The 25,845-nt window shown below is 34.0% G+C and overlaps 1 protein-coding gene across 2 annotated transcripts in view; it reads right to left on the bottom strand.

Moving 5' to 3' along the window:
* The window catches only part of LOC118199210 (uncharacterized), an 85,020-nt gene that overhangs the window by 12,098 nt on the left and 47,077 nt on the right, over positions 1–25,845 (bottom strand). For both annotated transcript variants that reach the window (XM_085809498.1, XM_085809497.1), the window contains exons 9-11: positions 22,855–22,993; positions 2,073–2,235; positions 1,875–1,989 (exon numbers count right to left, since the gene is read on the bottom strand). In XM_085809498.1, coding sequence (XP_085665624.1) covers positions 1,875–1,989; positions 2,073–2,235; positions 22,855–22,993 — 417 coding nt within the window. The remainder of the gene's footprint in view (positions 1–1,874; positions 1,990–2,072; positions 2,236–22,854; positions 22,994–25,845) is intronic.

Below are 25,845 nucleotides of genomic sequence, written 5' to 3'. Positions count from 1 at the left end.
TCTAAAAATTAAATAAATAGCATGAAGAAACAATGGCTTTCAAACTCTTTGGAAAATATTTTGCTCATTTCTGATGACATGAAAAGACACATAAATTATGAAGAAGCTGAAATCATGACTCAAAGCCTTACTGTATGCTTTCAACATGATGTTCCTTCATGTTTACCAGTTATTCATGAGTACATTCAGCAAACAAACTACAAATCTCCACATAGTAAAACACCACAACACTAAGGTAGTATTCTTTCTAATTTAAAAGCTAGAAAGAGAAAAGGAAGAAAAATATACAAACAATACTCATCTTGCAAGTGGATTCAAAACCAGAGTTAGCAACCTCGGTATGAAATGATAAAATATATGCACTTAGATAGATTAAAGACCTGTACTTTACAACAAACACACACTTAACAACAAAAATCATCTCCATTATACATCTTTAGAAAAGCAACATAGTCTGTTATTCAGACTAGAATGAACAGTGCTTAGCTGGAATCTTAATGGAATACTATATATGAGGTCGTTAACCTATTAAATAAACAGAATTTTATTAACTAAGTACTTAAAAAAGAAAAGAATCACATCATTTAAATTTTATATCTTTTTCTGCATAAGCAAATTACAACATCAATCTCTCTACCACCTCCCTTCTTTCACATCACATTTTTTATTCATCTCAACTATAAACTCTGATGAAGAGATATTCTAAAAATGGCAGAAGGTGATAAGATGGTGAATTATCAATGAAGCAAGACTAAATACAGTGAACTCTAGAAACTAACGTAAATTTCATGCCAATCTTTAAAACAGCATGGAGTTTAACAATGCCTTGGATTACCTACTCTTTTCCAGTAACTCATACTTTTGCTACTTCAGTAACATGATATTTATCATCTGTAGCTGCCCACAACATGCAGAGTTAGCGATGCTTTGATTTAATAGCTAAAGTGCACTTCAGTAACTGCTGTAAAAAGGCAGTTAAGTTATGCCACATGCATGAAGATCTTGCACTGGAGGCTTTTGGTATAGCAAACATTGATAAGATCCATGAAATACATACATAGTTCATTCACTATTTTTTTTTTTTTGTTTTGTTTTTGGTTACAGTTTGATCCTTTTCATGCCACTCCAATTATAAAACTACATTACACAGTAGAGATGACTGCATACAGCTCCCTCAGCCAATAAGAATCAAATGGTTATTTCTCTGTATGTCAGACAAAAGCTGAACTCATTTAACTGTGTTAAAATGTCATTGTGAACATCTATTGATGAACCTTTGTAAACTAAAACCTCTACTTTTCTAGTTGTCAATGCATTACATGCTTGATGCATCTTTTAAGAAGCTGTAATCATATTACGGCCTACTGAGAATTTAAAAAAAAAAAAAAAAAAAATGCTACTATGATTTTCACTTTGCTGCTTATGACTTTAAAAGCTTTGTTCAGCAACAGAAAGCAATTTCACTAACCTGAAAGTGAAATGCTCAATAAATAAACACTTTATGTTGTAACTAGTATGTGCATGGATATGTAAAACATAATTAGAAATCAATTTATAAGCAAACTGCAAAGGAGTGACAGAACATTTAAATGTCTTGACACATAATATAAATTTAAGAGAGTATTGCTTCTTGATTTATCATATTATATCTTATTATCAGATTATAGCTATGGCGTAAAAACAAGATCCTCCTTTTTGATGCTACCAATAACTTCTTAAAAAGTAGTCATCTAGATTATTTTTGTATTCCTAACAAATATTGAATGCCAGTTAAAATAATTTGACTGCAAATTAAAGGCACATTAAAATTGATTATTTATTAAAGAAAAATCCAAAGAAGCTCAGTTCCAAGGCTCAAATAAAAAAAACTTTACCACAGGTTTTGAAGATGTAAGAGATGGAAAATCTGATTCTGACTCCAAGGAATAGTTCTGGTCAGGGACATCACTTTGTAGATGATAGTCTTCTTGAACTGATGTTTCTTTTTCACTAAAATTACCAAAAAATATTCAGAATGTATAACTGAACTAATTATAATTTTACTCATAAAAACCTATTTGCATGCAACTTACTTAATATATCCATGCAGAAATGGACAGGTAATCCCTTTGAAACAAGCATTCTCTTGCCAAAATCGGCATGTTATGGATGAAAGATCATGAGAAAACTTACAGTCACTGCGATGACAATTTCCTTCCATAAAAAAGGAGCATGGCCGTTTCCAAGGTGGGTGCTCTACAAAATAATGAAATGCATGATGAGTATGACATACACAAGCACAACTTCCTATCATATATGCCGGGTGCCTCAGTATCAAGGTTACAAACTTGTAGAAAGGATAGGGTGCATCCAGGTTATTTGGAATCACACAGCAAAGTAAGGTTGAAAATTTGTGGTAGTGTACACAGGAAATACCAAAAATGAAATGAAAACTACATAAATGAATAACACACTTTAATAAAAAATGCAAATATGCAAAAATAACAAAGGTCAAAGAAAGTGGTTTGAGGTCATTTACAAATTGTAATGCAGGCTTCACAGCTCAGATGCATGGAATTTCAAATATTCTGAAAGATTCTGAGCATGTTTCACATTTTATTTTTCTGCCAGCTGCTGCAATGTATACAACTAGTTTCTTAGTGCTGTCAATGGGGGTATCGTACGCCAGTGTCTTCATATGTCAGACGAAATGACGATACATCTGGTTGCTGCCTGTGCAGACCAATGCATCGGATGACCCCGTCCAGTCCACTGTTGGCCAAATACAATGTGTAAGTGGTTATGAATGTTATTGTTGAAATGGGCAGAGGCTCCATCATGATGGACTCACAATGGAAGCTGCGCCAATGCAGAAAGCTATTTATGCCTCAAAAGTAGTGGCTACACACTCCAGAAATACCAATCAGACAAAAAAGCAACAGATGAAGTTTGATGAGGTGATCTCTCACAATGCCAGCCTAAATGATTGCCAATGAATGGCTCCGCACTGCATGACTTTCTGTCACATGGGGATTTGCCACTGCCCATATATGGGCATTATGTGTATTGAAGATTACTCCTTTTGTAAAGCACAACTCATCAGTGAACACAGCAGGGAAAATGGGATCTGCAGTATGCTACAGCAGAAAGCATTGTTCAAAAGCAATGTAAGGTGCATAATTATCCAGTTGCAGGGTCTAGATGCAATACACATAATACAGATGCACTTCATTTCCCTTAAGAATCCTCCACATACTGCAGCGAGAAAACACAACATCATGTGCTATAGCTCGCATACATGAACTTGGGGCATCCTGTATATGATATGGTAAAGTTTTCTTGATGTCTGAAGTCTGCTAATTGCTTCTAACTGATGCCAGCTATCTGAAAGAACCCTACGAGTTTACAGCTGAGAGTACACCTCATTGGACAACATCCACACAACCACCATACTTCCTATTCCTATTCCCACTACACTAAACAGTTCTATATACCAGATGCATATCAGTTCTCTCTGCATTTGTATAATCACCCATTCTACTACTTCTGCATTCATGTAAAAGAGTTAAGTTCCATTTAACAACATGCACACACACAAAAGAGGAAACTATTATTTGGAACTAACCTTTATTAATTAATGAACTACAGTGGTCAGACTATATTTTTCGACACAGATACCACCATTGTTTAGGCATTTATTGTAGTGGGGCACGAGGGTCTGGATGCCCTCATCAAAGAATGCTGTCGCCTGTGATTGGTGCCCTTGGGTAACAATGGATCTGATTTTGTCCCAGAACTGCTTGCAACCAAGAAAGGACTTTAGTTGCTCGTAAAGATGAAAGTCACATGGCTCAAGATCTGGGCTGTAGGGGAGGTGGTTAAAAACTTCCCATCATAACTCCATAAGGCATTGTTTCATGTCACATGTCCCACATGGTGTGTGGTCGTGCATTGTCATGATTGAGCAAAATTCTGCCTGAAGCATGCCACAATGCTTATTCCGTATTTTATTAAGCAGTTTTCTAAGTGTCTTGTAATAACATGCCATGTTGAATGGTTGTCCGCATGCCATGAAATCCACATGCAAAATGCCGCATTGATCCCAAATCACTGTACACATTAATCTGCGACACGTGATTAGTGTCTTGGCTTTTGTCTGTGTTGGAAATGTGCCTCCATTCCATCGATTGCAGTTTGGATTCCAAGGTTGCATGTCACACTCAGGTCTCATCAATTGTCATGATCTGGCTTTAAGAAGGCATCAACCTCTTCATTGTACCATGTTATGAAGTATAGAAAACTGCCCTGATGTTTCAATCTCAGCTGCTCTGCCACAGGTACTTGAATACACAGTTTTTAGAACTTCAGTTTTTCAGACATAACCTTGTGCAGAGCTGACCTGGAAATCTGACAAAATTCCAAGAAAAGCGATAATATGGTGAAAAGTCTGTTCTCCATAACCTTCCTATTAACTTCTGCAATCGTAGAGATGGGTGCCCACTTTGTTCATTATTGTAAATGCTTGACCGTTTTAAAAAAATCTAAACTCTCACCAAACAAATGCCACATAAGTCAGTGATCTCAAAATGCCTTTCCTCACTTGGCAATGACTCAGCACAAAGAATGTGCATGCTTGAATTAATGCAACTATTCCACAGCAAAAATGAAAAATAGAACTTATTTCTGGATTACCTATGTATAAAATGAAGCTCTCCTGCATAAATACTTGGATTAACTTTCTAGAAACGGCAGTACAACTGTTGTACCTCAAAATTGACTTGCTTTTAAGTTGGCTATGGTACAACTGTCGTACCAAGGTTTCTGTCCCCCTTATAGAGTAATTGCCTATCTTTAGATTCTCTGGGTGGTCCAGTTTCCTGTTCAGAGCAGCCTCTGGCTATGCATTGTTTCCAGTTTTTTATCTGGTAGGCTAATTTTTGGCGAAGACCGTAGGTTTTGTCTCGCGCCAATGTACTTGAAAATAAAACAAATGCTACCTCTCTTTCAAACATTGGAACTTTTTCTTGTGATTCTGTGTAACTCGTGTTCTTATTCAGTATTTATAATGGCACCTCGTTTCAAAGGTCTCAATCAGGACGAAATTAATAAGTTACTAAGAGATTTAGAAGAGGAAACTTTTGCCTATGTAGATTCGGATTGTTCAGCTACAATAAAGAAGAAGTATGTTTAAACAATCTTTTAATGAAGATAAAGTTACCGATGACTTCAAAAGCAACACTAATAATTTATTTGAATGGAGACAGCCAAATGAGCATGACAAAGCTAACATACTGACCTTTACTGGTAAACCTGGTATAAAGACTGAATTTTCAGGAGCTCATCTTGCTGTTGATTTTTAAAATTATACTTTTCAGATGAACTGTTTAATATGTTAACCAGAGAAACTAATCAATATGCTTCTCAAATCTTAGAGTTGCAGCCAGATATACGCGGAAAAAGAAAGCATGAAAGTGATTGGATGCCAGTTACATCTGATAAGCTTCAGAAATTTTTTGGATTAATCTTACTCATAGGACGTATTGAAAAGGACAGCATTCGAGATTATTGGTCCACGGATGATTTAATTAATACACCAATTTTTCATAAGGTAATGTCAAGAGATAGATTTTTAATGATTTAAAAATTTTTGCAAATTATAACACTCTGAAAATTTAAAAAGTTTTTGGTCATTTCAAAAAAGCTTATAAACAAATTTACAGCTGCGCAGAAGAACTCGTGATAGACGAAATTATTGTCAGATTTAAAGTGTGAGTAATATATAGACAGTATATCTCAAAGAAACATGAGTAGTGGGGTATAAAATTATACAAGATCGCTGATAAGGAAAGTTACACCTACGATATGGAAGTTTACCTTGGGAAAGATAAATCTAAGGATCCCAACTTCTCAGCATCTTATAATGTCATTAAAGAAATGAGAGGCACTATCAAAGCCATAAATTATTTATGGATAATTTCTTTTCCTTGCCAAAACTTTTTGTTTATTTATTAAATGAAAATAAAATAAATTCATGTGGAAATATTTGTCCGAATAGGAAGCATTTCCCCAAAGATGTAAGCAAAGGAAAATTGAATACTGGAGAAACGACTGTGTGTTTCACAAATGGGATGACAGCTCTATGCTGGAAAGATAAGCATGACATTTTTATGCTGTCAAATATGCATAATCCAATGGTTATAGCCGATGAGCAGACAAAACCCGAGATCATAACATGTTACAACAAAAATATGGGCTATGATGATTTATGTGATCGCATGGCCAATAGTTATACTTCTAGCAGAAAAACTTTGAAGTGGACGAAAAAACTATTTTTTCATCTACTTGACCTAACAGTGCTAAATGTGTATGTTCTAAGCAAAATGAGCAATATCGAAAAGCTTCACAATGTTTTTTGGATGAATTTGATTAGAGAGCTGATTCATTATTCTGATCTTCAAGCTCATACGCTGTCTCCATCAAGTCCAAAAAAACAATGCAAGTATCTATGCTCCCATTTCCCTTTTGATGCAAAGAAAAGACGAAGATGTGCTGTTTGTTCTGCAAAAGGTTTACAGTGGATGTCAACTGCCATATGTTAAACATGTGATGTAGCACTCTGAAAAAACTGTTTTGAAGCTTATCACACGCCATTTCAGAAAAACAGTTAAAAAAAATAACAGTAGTTAATTAAATGTAAGCAACCTTCCTATAATAGCAAAAACAAAACAAAAAATTAATAATTTTACATCAGAAAACAAAATCAGAATTAAATAGAGCATGTCTCTATTAAAGGCCTTTTTATAAGGGCCAAAAATTGGGGGAAAAAAAAAAGAAAGAAAGAAAGTACACTCAGATGATCACGCCGAACATAATACGTTACGACAAAAACCATGAAAACGGCAATGAAGCCCATGATGCCCTTATTCTCACTATGATACGAACCTGAGAAAACTACCAGAGTAAAGCCACTTTAGTGCTCGCCGCTGATGGGCCTGTAAAAAATAGTTCAAGAGAAATTTCTGAAATAACCGATTTAATTTGCTAACCTATGTTTAACACTCGGCAGTAATAAATTAGACATTTTAGGTGATTGTTTGCGAATAAACTACATTGTAGTTTTCTCCAATGTTTCATATTACGATTTTACATGAAATTTTCAGTGTTTCACATTACGATTTTACAAGGAATTACAGCACTTTGGTGTTATTTCTCGTGCATTTATTTTGCTCTATTCATCATTCTGATTCCTTATTCTGTTGAAGAGAAGATTTTGCACTTTAACAAAAAGACACATAAGAAGATACTTTATGAAAAATTAGTCCGAAACAATTTTCTTAATTTTGCTTTGAAAATATTTCTGGGTGATCGTTTTGATCACTGAAAGAAATATAAAAAATATATTTCCTACATTGTCAACACCCTGTATGCCCTTATTCTTTTGAAAGTATGAAAGATTAATCTTTTTAAATAAATTAGAAAATTTATTATGTAGAGCATATGTATATCCATTTCATTTAAAATCAAAGAAATATCAAACTTCGGATGTAACGATGGTTTTGAATGAAATCCGCCTATGAAAGAAAATTGACGTAGAATTCTTTATAAACATTTAAAACTGTTCTGAAAAATATTTTTGATAAATTCATATTTTCTAAAGTTTTTAAATCATACATTAAAATTCTCTTCAAAAAATATTAAAAAAAAAAAAAAAAAAAAAAGCCTAAAAGTGCTCTTTCTCTCTCTCTACGGCTACCACGAAAATGCAAAGATTTGAGAAATTATCTCATCAGACTTCACACTGCAGGTATAAAATGGATTGCATACATGGGTGTTCGGAGAATTTTTTCCCTGCTAACGTAAAAAAAATCCAATTTTATAAAAAAAATTCTCTCTACAGATATGCCTCCTTTGCCCAATAGTCCAAAGTAATATTTGTTAAAGTTAAATAATCAAACACAACTAATATATCTCTGATTTTCTTTTTTATATTACAATAATGCAATTACGGACTTTATTACTGCTATAAGTTCATCTCAAAGTCTAATAGTAATGAATCATATTCTAATCATTTAATAGTAATAAATATTATCAATGAATTCATTCTTAATTTCATCAAATTATTCATTACTGTTATTTTATTAGTGAAAATAAATAATCAAATACTGCATTCCAACCTGCAGGCATATAAAGCTAGTTCATATGTTTTATATTTTGTCAAGTTCTGTTCTCTACCCAATTTCTAGTAAAAACAAAGACATAAAATTCACAAATTATTACCGAGATTGATCAGAAATAGTAAATGTTATATAAACATTGTACACTTTTTGCTCTTAATAAATAATTGCAGTTCAGTTTAAGTTAAATCAAAATAAACCTCAGAAAAGTCGCAAATATGGTAACTTATTCTAGACTACTGTTCAGCGTCCGACAAACATGTAAATTTTACTGCATCTATGGAAAGGTACAAATGATCACCCTAACGACTTTTCTCATTAGCGAACAGTAAAGGAGAAGGAAAAAGTGTTTTGGATGACATCGTCCTAAAGATTATGTTATGAGAATTTAAGCCAGGTTTTAGAAGGTTAATGCCATCTAGCCCATCAGGAAAGCATTTTTAACCCTGCAGTGCCATGTGCTTGAGTCCTCTGAGTTTCCCTTAGACCACCTACAAGCTTACTCTGTCTCCTACCAAGTATATGAAATGGATTAGGTTGTTTTGCATAACATAAAAGTCATGAAAATATCTTGATTTTATATTGATAAAGAAGGTGATTGACTGCTTAATATTCAACTTTGAATTGATTACAAAGAAGACAATATCCAGCACAATGAGCCTTCTTGAATGAAACCATCCTTAAACTTCCAACACTCCATAGGAAAGTGAATCACAGTATTCTATACAAAATTTAGTACAGTTTACTTCTACTAAATGACATGCTACAGATTTCAACTAGTGTTGTCAAATACTAGAATCGTAGATCAAGTGCTACATGAAAGAAGTAACTTTTTGCTATGACAAAGAATAATATTTGTTTGTTTTTAAATTATTTGAATTTTGCAAATAACTTAAGAACTCCTAACCTCATACAGATTGACTGTAATTAAAAGAGAGTTGTTTGGAAATCCGTGCAAGGAAATATACCTATACTACATGAAACTCAGTTTATGTTTGATCTAAGCCTACTTAGGAATACAATGTTTTAATTTTTAAACAGAAGAGGGAACATACATTCAAATTTTTTAATTAAAGGGTTATAGAGAAAATTCAGTATTAGAAGCTTAGGAATTTGCATTCTCTTATTTCTTTAACAGATGACATGGTAAATAAAGGAGATGGCAAACAACATGCATCATTCTAATAAATTAAAACTTGAGCTGCTCCATTGAACATGAAGATGTTTTGGTGGTGATATTTTACTGTTTTGGTGATGATATTAAAATGGTATTACAAGTGCTTTGAGAATATTGGTGACTGAAGAATGTGAGCACATTGGAAATGACAATAATAAAGTTAAGAAAACTGATTTTATCATTTGTCCCATGGCTTTTAGCAATAGCCCAATTATGCATCAATAAACTGATGAAACTACAGTTACTACTGTGAAACAAGAGATGAAGAATGTGTAAGTTTTTGGCAATGTTAAGTCAATCTTCATACAAACATACATGACATGTTTAAATATGCATAAAATTCTGCTTAAAATGCTAAAGCATTTTTCTGGTAAAACCTCTCATACTTGAACTGCTTTAATGGCAATTTAAAAAGATAAGAGGCATTTCTTTTGGTTTGGTTTGGCTTATTTTATTATGGTAAAGCCCCTGAGGACTATCTGTCTAATGGGAGGAATGCTATCTTGAAGGACTTTCTAAGGGAAACTGGTTTGTATCCACGCTACACATGGGGAAATTCAGGAAAATGGCTATGCAGCCACACCGTTTACCTGGAACTGAATGCAGGTCGACTACCAATGTTCAATGACTTCACTTTGGCTGCTGCATTTCTTCTGGAGTAAGCTTGAATGGAAATGGATGATGCATGGCCTTGGAAAGTTTTGTAAAGGGAAAAGCAGATTGTTGCTCCCACAGCAGTTACATAATTACTGCATTTTATCAGCACACAAAAATTTTTTATAATCACCAAATGTGGTGACATTTACCACTGTAGCATATTATTTCAAGGAAGATATGATGGATTTCTGCTGTCACTAATGCATTAGCTATTAAGAGGTATTGCTTATCAGTGTTGTTCCTCAACTTCAGAAGTGAAGACATTTCTACTCTACTACATTCATATAGGATATAACATCCAACTCACACAAGTCATAATAAGCTTCACAGAAGAGAATATACCAATTCTCTGAAGCACCCATTTTTTTTAAAAATACTGTTATACACTTTTTATTTAACATGCTCTAAAGCAGTGGTTCTCAACCTTTGTTGCCCTATGCATCCCTTTCACCATTAAAAGAAAACCATTCCTCCTTCCTTTCTATAACTCAAAATACACATACACATTTATTTACATTTAAATAATTTTTTAATGGCACAGAAGAAAGCAGATGAGTCCACCTTCCCCCTGAAACTATGAAATTCCTCTTTGTTTGAGAACTTCTGCTCTAGAGGGAGGAGTTCAATTTTATTTTCACATAATTTATTCCGATTTCGCACAATTCAAGCAACCCTTTAAAAAATAAATTAAAATATCTGAAATTAATTTTTATCAAACATTTCCCCAAAAAAACTTAGATTAATTTACAGTAAAGTTGCAATTTAAGCTTAATTCCCTGAAGTTGTTTTGATTAAAAAGAAACATCTGAAACAGTAATATTGTTTGTTCTATCAAAATTTTACATTAACCCTCTAAGGGTAATGGAGATCAAATTCTGTACAGAAGGGATGGCTTTCCGAATTATTATTTTGAAAATTTATGTTAACTCCTGCTTTATCCAATTTTGCATTGGATGTACTTGTATATGCTTTTTGTGCCAACTGTCACACACATGTGCCAAGAAGAAATACACTCATTTCCCGGCCAGCATGCTGGTGTTCCAGAGCTTTTTCTCTCCCCCCCCCGGCTGTCACATATTTGTGCCAGCATACTGAAACATTTTAAAGACCAGCATATGGTGTCCTGTATCTATTACTATATGGACATATACATAATATAGTTTTAGGACATATATAATATAGTTTTAGGATCCTGACCTTCAATTTAATCACATTCTGCGTTAACAGCTGTTGCGGGAGACGGAGCTAAGTGCAATCTTTTGCAAAAAAATCGAGGCACCAAGAAGTACTTTTGCGATTGTGATGAATTTTGGTGTGCAAAAACATCTTGATCGAACCTGCAATTGATCAAAGTTTCAATGCAAATGAACAGGAATTGCAGTCATAGTGCTCGCAGAGTATAAAACAGATAACAGATGCAGAAAATTTATCTTTTTTTGTTGCTGACATTGTAATTCCGTAAAGAAGCAACTAAACATGCCATTACGACGATATCGAAAACATTACAAACAACAAAACGACTTCAAACGTGGTCGCATTGTAGGGTTGCATGAAGGTGGGTGATCATACCGAGCAATAGGAAACTACCTGCAGCGTATAGACACTGCTATGCAAAGATGTTGGCAGCAATAGTTGGTACAAGGAAATTGCTGACGAAATGAAGGCTCTGGAAGGCCAAGGAGCACAAATGCGAGGCAAGATAAAATGACTGTTTGCCAGGCCTGAACCACCTCAATAGTATCATTGTCGACTATTTAATGCACTACAACCACATCTATACGTCCCGTGGTACCGTCCACCATCTCATGGTGCTTACCTGAAGCGGGGTTATGTTCACAGAGGCCTTAAAGACGTTTGTCTTTGACCCAATAACATTGGCAGAGTCATCTGGAGTGATTTCACAGCCAATCATCATGGCTGCCATCAGACTGGCATCCTATAGTATTCAGCGATGAAACCCACTTCACTCTTGAAGCAGATGACCACTGTGTTTGTGTCTGGAGAGGACGGAGCCAATGTTCCCAATCAGCCTTTGTTTTACAAAGGCATACAGCTATAATCCCTGGCGTGATGGTGCTATTTCTTATGACAGTTGGTCATCTTTAGTCATCCTCCGCACATCTTTAACAGCTCAACGATATGTTGATACCATCCTGTGGCCGGTTGCATTACCCTTTATGGTATGCCATCCTGGGGCCATTTTCCAACAAGATAATGCCAGGCCACATATTGCTTGCATATCTCTGGACTGTCTTCGTGCAGCTGATACTCTTCCTTGGCCAGGAATGTCACCAGACCTTCCATCAATCAAGCATATCTGAGACATAGTAGGCCGCCAGATTTGGGCACCACAAAATATCGCAGATCTGCAGTGACAACTGATGAATGCCTGGCAGAATGTGTCGCAAGATGACATTAGGAAACTTTACCACTCTGCACTGCTTTCATCACTTTATTTTGCAAAGCCATGACTTCAGTTTATTATTGTGAGCAAGCATTATTTATCAGACAAAGTATATACTCACATAGCAAATGAGCCAATTAGTGACATAAATAAGAGTGATGATTCATTTTCTAAAGAGGTAGAGAGCGATATTCCTAGTGATTCTCATACAGACATTTTGTCAGAGACTGAGTTCATTGAGTGTCTGCCTTCCAGTTCATGTGAAAGATTTTGTTACTTCTTGTAAGCAGTCTTTCTTGTACTTTTTTTAAAATTAATTTAACAGTTTATTAACGTATTTTATCAATTAAAATTTCTGAGAGCACTTCTGAACTCTCAAGGTAAGTAATTTTTTAAATATATTTTTGTTTTAAGGAAAAAGGTCATTAAACGGTAATTTTAACATATATAATAGCTTAAGTAATAATCTAAAATAGTACCAAAAATTATCATACTAGGACGTTAACATTTTTTGTGTGATTTTTCCCTTTAAGTTAGGCTTAGCAGACGTAAAACCCATGGCCTGTGGGATGACGTTTTTTGACTTCCATCTGTCCCAAGGCAACTTCTTAAACAAAACCGTGCCATTTCAAAAGGAGGAAAGAAAAGGAGTCAATGTATAATAAGAGAATTATAATGAAGAAAATAGAACTTTATTCATCACATTTTGGGAAATTTTGAATTTTCGGGGCCAAACCCATAATGCTTGCAAAGTTAATGACCTAGTTTAATTGTAATTGGAAAAACAAATTGAAGTTAATGATGAACAGGGAAATGCAATAACACTGGTTAGTCAGTAGAAGAAGCCATTTCTGGAAAGTATGCAGGGTCTGCTTTATTTAGAATGAAATGAAAGTTACATTGAATAAAATGTAATTAATAAAAGCCATGCATAAATATTATCACACTCGAGAGCCATCTGTAACTGCACATTGTGAGAAATATTTCTGGGAACTTCGTTTTGGGGATATTTGATTTATGTTCGTAATTTACCAATGTCAATTATGTTTGTAAAAAAAATCGTCAAAAATTTTACAAATACCAATATATAAATACAGGTTTGTATTGTATACAAACTGAACTTGAAATTGCCAAAATGCTGATAAAACACCAAATTTAGGGTTGCATTATAACAGAACTTGTATTTTAAAAAAAAAGAAATGTTTTTTTTTTGTGTAATATTATATGAACTCTTCTTTTGCAAAAAGAACCGATTTCAAAATATGCTTCAATCAAGTCACGCCTTGTGCCTAAAACTAGAGTACCCACTGCTTTTATTAGTAGTAAAAATTTCAAACATTAATTCACCAAATACATATTTGTTAAAGCATTGCCAAAAAATATTCCTCCAAAATGCTTTTTCACACTCTAAAAAAACAGACAAATTTCCTGAGTAAAATTAAGGACCAAAAATTGTTTCCAAAAAACCTGAGGACTTTTAAGGACCATACAACCCGTCAAAAGAATACATGAAGACGATTATACTGCCAACTTCTATTTCATTGCAAAATGTTTAAGAGCTAGTTTAAAGTTTGAATGTTGATTTAATTATAGTGACTAACTTTTAATTACAGTGATTAACTTTGATTAGGAATTTTATGAAAGCTGTCAAACATAAATTTATTGTTAAGCATGAATTTTGTGCTTAGAATTTTTCTTTTCATCAATTTAGTTTAAGCTGAAAGTTTCGCCACCATGAAAACTTTTTAGATATAAAGCATTCTAAAGAACTGCAATGTAACTTCATCAACTGTTTCTAGTAGATTATTTGCATTGAATTTTGCAAAACACAAATAGCAGTTATTTAAAGCTTTTGAAGACGTTATCATGAAAATTTGGAATTCATTCAAAATTGTAAATGAATTTTTTGAATATTTCTAGGTTCAAAGAATTATTTTTAGAAATGTATGCATGTAAGTAATTGTGAGCACTTAGTTGAAAATTTTGGTAATTATTAATAGATTATTTCACAGGACTGTAAGTAACAAGTAATGTATTATTTCTTGGATTTGGTACTATAAATTTCTTAATGCACTGGATCAAGAATGAACATCATTGGAGAACATTTGCCAATAAATGAGTAAAAGAAATAGGAAGTTTAATGTCAAAGGAGCAATGGAAGTTTATCCCTGAAAGCTACACTCTGGCTGAGGCCCCTTCTAGAGGTTATTTCGCTGAAGTTTCACTCAGATCTAGATGGTACGATGGCCCACCATGGCTTAAACAGAAGAAAACATTTGAGCTGTTTTTGAAATTCAATTAAATGAAAAAGTTTCTAATGAAAGAAAAAAGGAAAAAATAGCCTTAATTCTCTCAGCTGCTTCTGATAAAAAATGGTACTTTTATGGTTTTTCTAAACATTCGAGAATAATTTAACTGATACTGATAGTACTGCATTTCTTTCAAAACTCTAAAAATCCATTTCAAAGGATGAAGAAAAATATCTGTTAACCCTTTGACATGTGGTGGTCGCGCCCTGAAACTACCAATTTTCGAATTTTTCTCTCCTCTTCTTTCCAAAATTTTTGAGTGAGAAATCTATTGATTACTGATCTTTTACCTCTAAATAACACAAAATGACTGCAGAATCATACAGGTTTTAAGTTCTTAGTATTTCAAATCGGATGCCTTTTAAAATTCATTTTCAATGAAACAAAATAACTTCCTTTTATTAATATCAACAACTTTAAACTAAAAAAGTTATTCATCGCACATCATGATTTCTATCATAAACAATAAAAAATAGCAATAATTAAACTGCACATATATAAAAAAAACCTCTATATGCATGGCATTTGCTTTGTGGTTTCAGAGCACGACCACTGCACCACTAGAGCATTGTGTTAGAGTCTCAGTGGTCGCGCCTTGAAACCACTGCTCTTCACAATGGCGTTTGCGTGCTTCTCAAATAGGAATACTTATTTTTACCTGGATATAGATAAGGGGTTTTGGAACCACAGAATTATTTTATTACTAAACACAATACATTAACCTGCCCAGTAAAAAGGTCTTTCTTTTCCAGAGATTTTTCTCTGACCTCAACACACTTGCTCCCCAAGCTAGTACTGTGATTTTATAAATTATTTCCTGTAGTTTAAATTTAATGTAAATATACTTTGCTATAATTAAAAATAAAAGTTGTGTAAAGTTTTATTTAAATTGAAAATATTTTTTTGAATATTTTGGGACGAAATACAAATAAAATAAGTATGGTGTGGTGTGTGGTGTATTGAGAATACGGCAAAGCATGCTAGGGCTATCTGCCTAAGGGGAGGGATGCCTTCGTGGAGGACCTTTCTAAGGGAAACTGGCTCGTATCCATGTTACACATGGGGAAAACCACGAAAACGCCCATGCAGCCAGCCCGTTCGCGGGATTCGAACCTCGGACCGAACTACCAGTGTTCAGCAATTTCACCGCTCGGCCGCTGTTGGGAAAAATAAGTATGAATGGGAAACGAATGATCCGTACCAAAGCCCCCCCCATTAACATAAAAAACCACAAATTTCATGTGCCAGATGAAAAGAAACTAAATAACGCTGAACACATAACAATGAAATTTAGATCTAGGCAGTGTACATTTTGTAGCACAAGGAAGAAACCTCACAGAAGATATATGTGCGAAAATGTACAATGTGGGTCTATGCATGTACTAAAAAGACAAAACATGCAAAAGTATTACAAAAAAAAAAAAAAAAAAAAAATCTTTGAAATTAAAAATAAACACAGACTTTTTTTTTATCCTTATTTTACTGAGTTTTTTATCCATTTAGCCAAATGTCCTTATTATGTAGGTACTTATATTTTCACTGCTTTAGAAAAATTACATAAATATTTAGTTTTTAATTTTTCCTGATTATCTACTTTGTAAAATAACGTAAAAAATGATATATAATGCAATTCTTTACATATATTTTTTAAAAATTCGTAAATTTCGTCATTTATTGGAAACGCACATGGAAAATGTAAGTTTTTTCCCCCTACTACCTCAGTAAGTTTCAAAGTCCTAGACGTGGTGGTTTCACAGTGCGACCACCACCCACAGAACAATGGGCAAGAGTTTTTTAAAATTCATATATTATTTGTCTCTAGGATCATAATATTCAATTTGAATTTTCTAGATTTTTTATTATGTAGGTACTTATATTTTCACTGCTTTAGAAAAATTACATAAATATTTAGTTTTTAATTTTTCCTGATGATCTACTTTGTAAAATAATGTAAAAAATGATATATAATGCAATTCTTTACATATATTTTTTAAAAATTCGTAAATTTCATCATTTATTGGAAACGCACATGGAGAATGTAAGTTTTTCCCCCTACTACCTCAGTAAGTTTCAAAGTCCTAGACGTGCGGTGGTTTCACAGTGCGACCACCACCCACAGAACAATGGGCAAGAGTTTTTTAAAATTCATATATTATTTGTCTCTAGGATCATAATATTCAATTTGAATTTTCTAGATTTTTTAGTTAAAAAAAAATTATGAAAATAATATTGCACACATCAATTAAATATTATGAAATTAAATATTACCAAAACCAAGGCTATGTTCTTCTCGCGGGGAGGTAAACATACTAGACATCCCAGATTGCGATATAAAGGTGAGAAGGTCAAGATAGGAAGGAATTTAAAGTTTCTTTGAACTATTTTTGATGATAAGTTATTGTTTAAAGATCATTTCGATATGGTCCATAAAAAAACAGATACTATTTTACAATTTTATAGGAGATCCTTCTCTGGTGAGATTTTAGCCATTAACAGTAGGACTATGAAACAAATTTACAAATGTGTTATTGCTCCTATTATAATGTATGGTGTTGGAGCTTGGGGTTCTAGGGCGGCAGAGTTGCTGAGATTAAGAAACAAATTGAATTCTATAAAGACAGGCTGGCTGGTGGCAATCACAAGACTTTTTAGAACAGCTCCTACGGAAATTGCTAATATACGAGGCACGTCCAGAAAGTAAGTTCTATTTCAATTTAGCTCCGCTGCAGCTCTGCGATTGTAGTTCTGCACATGCGCAGTAGACGCTCTGTACCAAGGAGAAGAAACACGCACCATTTGGAGATTGCTGTCAGTCACGTACGCTTTGTTGTGCTTGTTTACAATGTCGGTGTTGATTGAAAATCCCGCCGCTTGTGAAATCAGATCTGTGATTCGTTTTCTGAATGCGAGGAAAGTGAAACCTAGTGAAATTTATCGGCAAATTTGCGATGTTTACAGACCAAAAGCGATGAGTGATTCAATGGTGAGAAGATGGGTCCGAAAGTTCAATGACGGGCGTAGTGATGTGCACGATGAAGAACAAAGTGGGCATCCATCTTTGGTTACAGAAGAACTGGTTCACGCGATTGATGACAAGATCCATGAAAACCGAAGGTTTACAGTTAGTGCTCTCGCTATGGAATTTTCCCAAATTTCACGATCACTAATGCATGAAATTGTTATCGAAAAACTGAAATTTCGTAAACTTTGCTCACGTTGGGTACCAAAGATTCTTACTGAGCAACCCAAAACAAAACGGATGGGTAGTGCACTTCAGTTTTTGACACATTATGCTGAAAGCGGCAAAGAATTTCTGACACAGATAGTCACAGGAGATGAAACTTGGGATTCTTACGACACCCCTGAAAGTAAGCGGCAATCAATGGAATGGAGGCACACTTCATCCCCAGCAAAGGTTAAGCCGAAGCAAATCTTGACACCTCGAAAAATGACGTGCACAGTGCTCTGGGACTGGAAAGGCATCTTACTCATTGATTTCTTACCGCGTGGTCAAACAATCAGAGCAGATGCTTATTGCGAGACACTTCGGAAATTGCGCCGCGCAATACAGAATAAGCACCGAGGATTGCTGTCAAAAGGTGTTGTTTTTCTTCACGACAACGCACGACCACACACTGCAAATGTGACGAAAAACCTCCTACAGGGATTTGGCTGGGACGTGTTTGACCATCCTCCGCACAGCCCTGACCTCGCTCCTAGCGACTTTCATCTGTTCTTACATCTTAAGTCTTTCCTTGGCGGTCAACACTTGAACAATGACGACGAGCTGAAAGAAACTGTTTCCAACTGGTTGAAGACACAGGCGGCAAATTTCTATGAAGAAGGTATACAAAAACTTGTGCCACGCTATGACAAATGCCTGCAATATTTCGGCAGTTATGTGGAAAAGTAGTTTAAGAGTTGTTGAATTTTGTGCAATAAATAACTTTTCTGTAGCTGTACACAATTTACTTTTATTACCAAACGGAACTTACTTTCTGGACGTACATTGTACTTGCAGGCATTCTGCCCATCTCGTTGTCCTATGACTTTTATTATAAAAATGTTTTATTGAGATCAAATAAGATTGACTTTTATACATATACAGATGATATTGTTTTTAACACTGCTTTTTATATTTTTAATTGTCATCTTTTACATCCAAGGGAAAGAAGATCAATTACTTTTAACAGATGTATTCCTGTATTTAATGATATTGATGTCTATACGGATGGCTTGGGGTTGGATGGAAAAATTGCCTTAGCATTTGTAGTGTTCTATCAGGGACTGGAGATTGAACATGCGAAGTTTAAATTAAAATATAATTCGATGTATCAAGCCGAACTGATTGCTATACAAAAAGCCTTGGAGTGACTTGTAAGAAATCTAAATGAATCACATATAAATTACAATACATTATGATTGTATGTCAGTTCTTCAAGCACTCTCTGAAACCGAGCAGCAAAATTTAAATATTTAAATTATTAAAAAATTTGTGATACAATTGGAGGTAAGGCATCAATTGAATTTTAATTGAGTTAAAGCCCATATTGGTTGTTTGGGCAATGAGAGGGCGGATGTCTTAGCAAAGGAGGCAACAATGAGTAATGATATTGAAACTGTTGATATACAAGCCTCCAGGAGAAGATGCATTAACATTATGAAGTGTGACATTGTAGATAAATGGCGGACTCAATGGGAAAACTCTGCTAAACATAATATGTTCATGAAGATTTTTGTTCCTAAGGAAAATATGAATATTAACAATGACATTGACTTGAATCAATTAATTACAGGTCATGGGAGATTTCCCTTTTATCTGAAAAGATTCCATGTTCAAGATAATGATTTATGTAAAGTATGTACAAAAGTAGGAGACAATGTCCACTTTATTACAGAATGTAAGTTAACCAGATGCATTGATGGAGCAAACAGAGATTTTATCAAAGATGGTTTACTTAGGGCAAGAGGAATAGTACACAAGATTATGATTATTAACAACAATAAAGAAGCCATTGGCAATGTGTGATTCATGTATTTGTATAGTTGTGTGGTGATTTTTGTACTGGCGTAGCCCGTATGTGGTCATAGGGCAAACTTTGTTTTGCAAGGTGGACCGGGCTACATCCTAACAAAACAAAACAAACCCAGATAGATCCAGACTTGATCAAGTAATTTCAGACGAGCTGTCGAGTTACTTTTAGCATTATACATGGAATTTGCACTGCTAGGACATGCGCAGGCATGTATAAAGTGGGCAAAACACACAAAAAGTAAAATCCCATTCCTTAAAAGAAAGTTACACTGACTGATGTTTACATAAATACATACATACAGCAAAAAATGTTTTTTAATCAATGCACATGTAAAAAAAAATAACTGTATATTGCAACAAAATAAAAATTATGAGTTTGAAACCGGACTCTATACCACTATTAACTCTTTTTGGAGTGGGGCTTAGCGTGTCCAGCTGTCTACTGCAGAATTTTTTGTTTAAGCGAGCATTATACATATAATTTAGCTATCCTAAGCAAATAACAGCAAAGGTACAGAACATAAAATATAGGTGGTAACAAATCAGTGAAACTGTGAGAACATATATCTAATTGAATACATGAAATGAGCCATTTTCCAAAAAATTAGTGAAACCTTTCCAAGACAACCACTGACAATTTTAAATAGTTTTGATTGCCCATGGAAGTTTCTATTCTTAGAGATCAAAACTTCTAAAGGTTCTGGAAAAATAAATATGCAGCCATACATTAACCCTATAGGCTGCTACACCATATCATATTTTTAAGTATACGGACATCATAAAATATATGCATACTATAAAAAAACACATATATTCTGGAAAAAAAGGCGGAAATTGGGAGGGTCATTTTGGAATTATAATCGAGAAAATGGTCTTGGGAATTTATGTGGTTGAAGGCGAAAGTACTGTTTGCTTGAAGGGTTCTCTAAATTCATAAGAATAAAATACATAAAAGATGATTAAGTTAGTAGTTCATATTTTTTATTTTTTACAATTTTTAACATGACTCAAAGTTTGCAATATTTTTGCACACAAAACAAGCATTTTACTTTTTACATTTTTAAAATTTACAGCATAGGTTTTTACGATAGCTCTCACATGTGGCAGCTTTACACTAAACTTTACATTGTATTAGAGACCTCTTTTATTACAGTTAGCAGTAACAAACTACTCAGCTCAACTAAGTTTCGCAAATGCTTGTACAACTCAAAAATTCAAATACATAGATCTAGGTAAGTTAAGTTAAAACCTGCTATTCACTAGCCTTTTCTTCTTATTTTTTTTATTATTTTTATATTTTGGTACTTGTATATAGTTCATTTTAGGTTTACATGTTCATTTTAGGTTTACATACAATTCGTGTTGGGGAAGCTTCCAGTAGGCAAGAGTTACTAAATTACTTTAGTTTTCTAAATAATTTGGTTTTCTACTCTTAATTGACTAATTAATTTTAACTCTAGTTTTAACTCTAATTAATTTTAACTCTAGTCATTTACTTGCTATTTTATCAAAATTCCACCGTTTAAATTTCTTTTTTAGTAATTCACAACATTTGGTTTTACTTTTGGTTTTGAGTTTTACCCTTGTCTATATGGATGACGAAACACGAATTGAGTAATTGAAGAGTTAGGTTTGGGGGCAACTTTCCCTTGATAAATCTGTCTCCTGCCTGCTCAACTATTATTCACTTATGCAATTTTTTGGAATAATATATTTTTTCATGGTTTTAAATATGTGCAATTAATTTACATATGCTCTTAGAATTTAAATCATATTGTAAATTAGTTCGCAGCAATAATGATTACTTTTATTTATTTATTTATTTTGCAATTTAAATTTCTTAATTCAATTTTATATTTGCTTTCTACGAATAGAGAATATTTGTTAATTTTTGAAAGTTATTTCTGGCAGCTATAAATTGTTGCCATCAGATATTTAAGCTATCACACTCAGTATGTACTTTTCCTTTGGAGAGCACCCCCCTCACAAACATAGGATGGTTTATGTAACAGATCTGCTCTTTGTAATACACAGAATAAAGCTCATTGATCTGAGTGGCTGTAATTAAACATGCACCATTGTTATCACAGTGGTTATTACACACTCCCAGATATTCCACACTAAGTCGCTCTTTGCCTCAGTATCATATTTGTTCATCTGGCATATGTTAGAGTGAATTAGCTAAAAATACTTTTTTAAAATATAAATACTTTAGTGTGAACAAGAAATTAACACAGCATAACATGACAACAATACAGAAGTCAATATCATACCTGCTGCAAGATTTTTAATCAAATTCACCCGCACAACCTTCTTCTTTATTTGCAGAAATTGATGTGCATTAATTATATTTTACCTAAGAGATAAGGTAAAATATACTTAATGCACCAATCTAAGTGCAATCTGTTAATTGCCATATTAAGTTAAATGTGATCTTAGAGTGCAAAGGCTACATCACCCCCCCCCAAATAAACTGATCAGTAGTTCTTTTGGGTGGGGGCAAATAATATTTATAATACAAATATTATTATTACTGTGCATTTGATTACAGAAATGACTATTTTAATATATCGCTTCAATATGGTTAACTGCAGAGAACAAGCATTTCAGACATCTTGCACATTAAAATCATTTACGTCTCAACTGCTTAAAATAGATTTAATTACCTTTTGCAATTTTTAAATTTCCATCATGTTACTTTGGACACACAGCACAATTTCAAGGTATACCCTTAAAATCACAAATTAAATGAGACTGCATACAGCAGTTCATTTTGAGTGAAACACTAGGGAAGTGAAATCACATCTATTACTTAAACACACACATGAATGTGATTTGTAATTCTGAAATTAAATTCACAAACTGGTCTTCTTAGCCACAATTTCCACACATTACTTGTTTTCTCCGGTTAATAAACAATATCACATTTTCATATGCTGGAAGAAATTGCCACCTAATGTGTAATATTCCACTTATGCTACAGAAGAAAATTCCATAATCTACTACTTATTTTTTTTTTTTTAATCCAGCTAGTACATACAACAGTTATACTTATGGTACATATATAATTCATAAAGTAATTATTTTGACTAGAATACATAAACCAGATACTGTCTTACTTTGTTTCATACGCTTGCGGATATAATTTGAAGGCCCTTTATAAAAGAAACTCATCTTAATACATTCTTCAGTTTCTGAGGGATAACTCTGCCTGTCTTGTTCAAAATTATAGCATTCTTTTTTTGTTTCATCTGTATCCTGGAAACAAAATTAGAAATATAAGAATTTCTAGTGTAATACCTCAAATGTTTCACCAAAAATACAGGAAGGGATTTTTTTTTTAAAAATGCCCACCAACTATGAAAAATGCTTCCCAAAGAGGATTTCAGTAACACTTATACCTATGATACCACATGAAATATAGTAGTAAACTTTTGAAAAGAATGAAAAACATTTGAAATGGCTCCAAGCAAAAAAATTGCTTATGTTACCACAAACAGCGAGGAAAAGATAAGAAAATATACTTTGCAGGAAATAATAAAATTATACACTGGTTTCAGATTTGAAAACTATATATAATTCACATAAAATTTTAAATGACTTGCTAAATCTGACTTTGTTCTTGTATTTTTTGAGCATCAAAATTACACTAGATAGAAAAATTACCTTGGACATAAGATGAGATTTAAAAAATAGTTCAGTATAATAGGTGAAATCAATCATTATATTATAAAGCTTTGTATTCTATTTTCTCACAGAACTGCATGACTCCTGCCAAACACAACCTTAAAATTTAGGTTTCAGTTAAGCTCATCTAAAAATGCGACAGCTGATATTCATTAAAATGTTGCAAAAACGTAATACATATAACTAAGCTCCCGAAAGTAGCATGGAATTAAAGGCTGACATAAATCTTGCATGTTAAAAGTCAGAAACTTTTAAAGTTACATACAGCCTTTGATTCACACCCATCCAATATGCAAGTTTTGAAACCAGGAAGCACAAACCCTCAGAAAAATTACACAAACTATGTTATAATTTTTCTTGTACAACATCTGCTCTAAACTAAATTTATACATTGCTATTCTGAATACCCTGTAATTCTCCTATGTAGAGTTAACTATTATGCGATTTTCTTCTCAATGCTTCAACCTATCACACGGCATATTTAATCGTTGCAAATTTATTTTTATTACACTAATTTTGTAGACAACATTCACAGATCCAAATATAATAAAACCCACAAAATAACTGAATTCAGAATTTTCATGAAAAAGTTACAACATATCAATAAAGATAAATAAATAAAATGTTATTTTGAAGTTCCTTCTATACTGGTCATCAGTGCCTAGATGATGAGAATGCACATCACTGATTTCTGCTGACTCACAATAATTTTTCCAATCCCAACTACACACGCTCTTGGCTACAAATACGATTACACATACATATAGATGTAATACAAATAATTCGATTTTAACTGGCAGTACTTGGCTTTAAAAATTAAAAAGCTCACTTCATTTAATTTTTGCATAGTGCTATAGTTTTCGTTTAGCAATCAATTCTATACTCTTTTGCAAAAAAATCAGAGCACCATGAAGGAAGTGGTTGTTTTTGATGAAATTGAATATGTGTATAGCTCATACACAGATAAAATGATTAAAAAATGAAGGTCATAGTACCTGTTCACGGCTCACAATCACCCATTGAGTGTTCAAATTAGTAATTGGTCGAACCGCCCCTGGCGGCAATGCATGCTTGAATTTGTTGAGGCAAGGAGTGGTAGAGGTTCCTAATGTCATCCTGTGACACATTCTGCCAGGCAGTAATCAGTTGTTGCTCCAAATCTGTGATATTTTGTGGTGCCTGAATCTGGCGGCCTACCATGTCCCAGACATTCTCGATTGGTGAAAGGTCTGGTGACCTTGCTGGCCAAGGAAGAGTATCAACCGCACGGATGCAGTCCAGAGATATGCGAGCGGTATGTGGCCTGGTATTATCTTGTTGGAAAATGGCCCCAGAATGACGTGCCATGAAGGGTACTACAACTGACCGCAGGATGGTACCAACATATCGTTGAGCTGTTAAAGATGTACATAGGATGACTAAAGATGACTTGCTGTCATAAGAAATAGCACCCCACACCATCAGACCAGGGGTTATACCTGTATGCCTTTGTAAAACAAAGGCTGATTGGGACTGCTGGTCCTGTCCTCTTCAGACATGAACACTGTGGTCATCTGCTTCAAGAGTGAAACGGGATTCATTGCTGAACACTATATGATGCCAGTCTGGTGGCAGCCATGATGATCGGCTGCGACACCACTCCAGACGACTCCGCTGATGTTGTGTGGTCAAAAGCAAATGTCTTAAAGGGCTCTGAGAGGGTAATCCCACCTCAGACAAGTGTTGTGAGATGGACTGTAACATGGGAGGTATAGACGTGGCTGTAGTGCGTTGAATAGTCGACAATGACACTGTTGAGGCAGTTTGGGCCTGGCGAACAACCATCCTACCTTGCCTTGCATTTGAGCTCCTTGGCCTTCCAGAGTCTTCATTTTGATGGCAATTTCCTTGTAGGAACCATTGCTGCCAACATTTTTGCACAGCAGTGTCTGTACGCTGCAGGTGGTGGCCTATTGATCGGTATAACAAACCAGCTTCAAGCAACCCTACAATGTGACCATGTTCAAAGTTGTTTAGTTGTCTGTAAGGTTTTTGATATCATTGCAATAGCATCTTTAGTTGCTACTTTACAAAATTACATCAGAAAAACAAAAAACAAAACAAACAAAAAAAAAAAAAAAAAAAGGGTTAATTGTCAGCTTCTGTTACTGGTTTTATACTTTGTTTGCAAATTGTATGCTATGATTGCAATTCTTGTTCATTTGCCTTGAAACTTTAATCATTTGCATATTCGATCAAGAGGTTTTTGCATACCAAATTTCGTCCCGATCGCAAAATCCTTCTTGGCGCTTCCATTTTTTTTTGCAAAAGAGCATATTTGAGTGACTGTATATAATAGTGTGAGTTATTAAACATTTTTAAGAAGGTTGTCATTTTAGTACCCCCATTGAATATCGCCACTTAGCCTAAAAAATAATAAAAGT

This window comes from Stegodyphus dumicola, chromosome X2, assembly GCF_044657685.1.
Source record: "Stegodyphus dumicola isolate Sdum_Otavi_A_Nest chromosome X2, ASM4465768v1".
NCBI classification, from domain to species: Eukaryota; Metazoa; Arthropoda; class Arachnida; order Araneae; family Eresidae; genus Stegodyphus; species Stegodyphus dumicola.
This window is presented reverse-complemented; position numbering and strand designations above follow the sequence as displayed.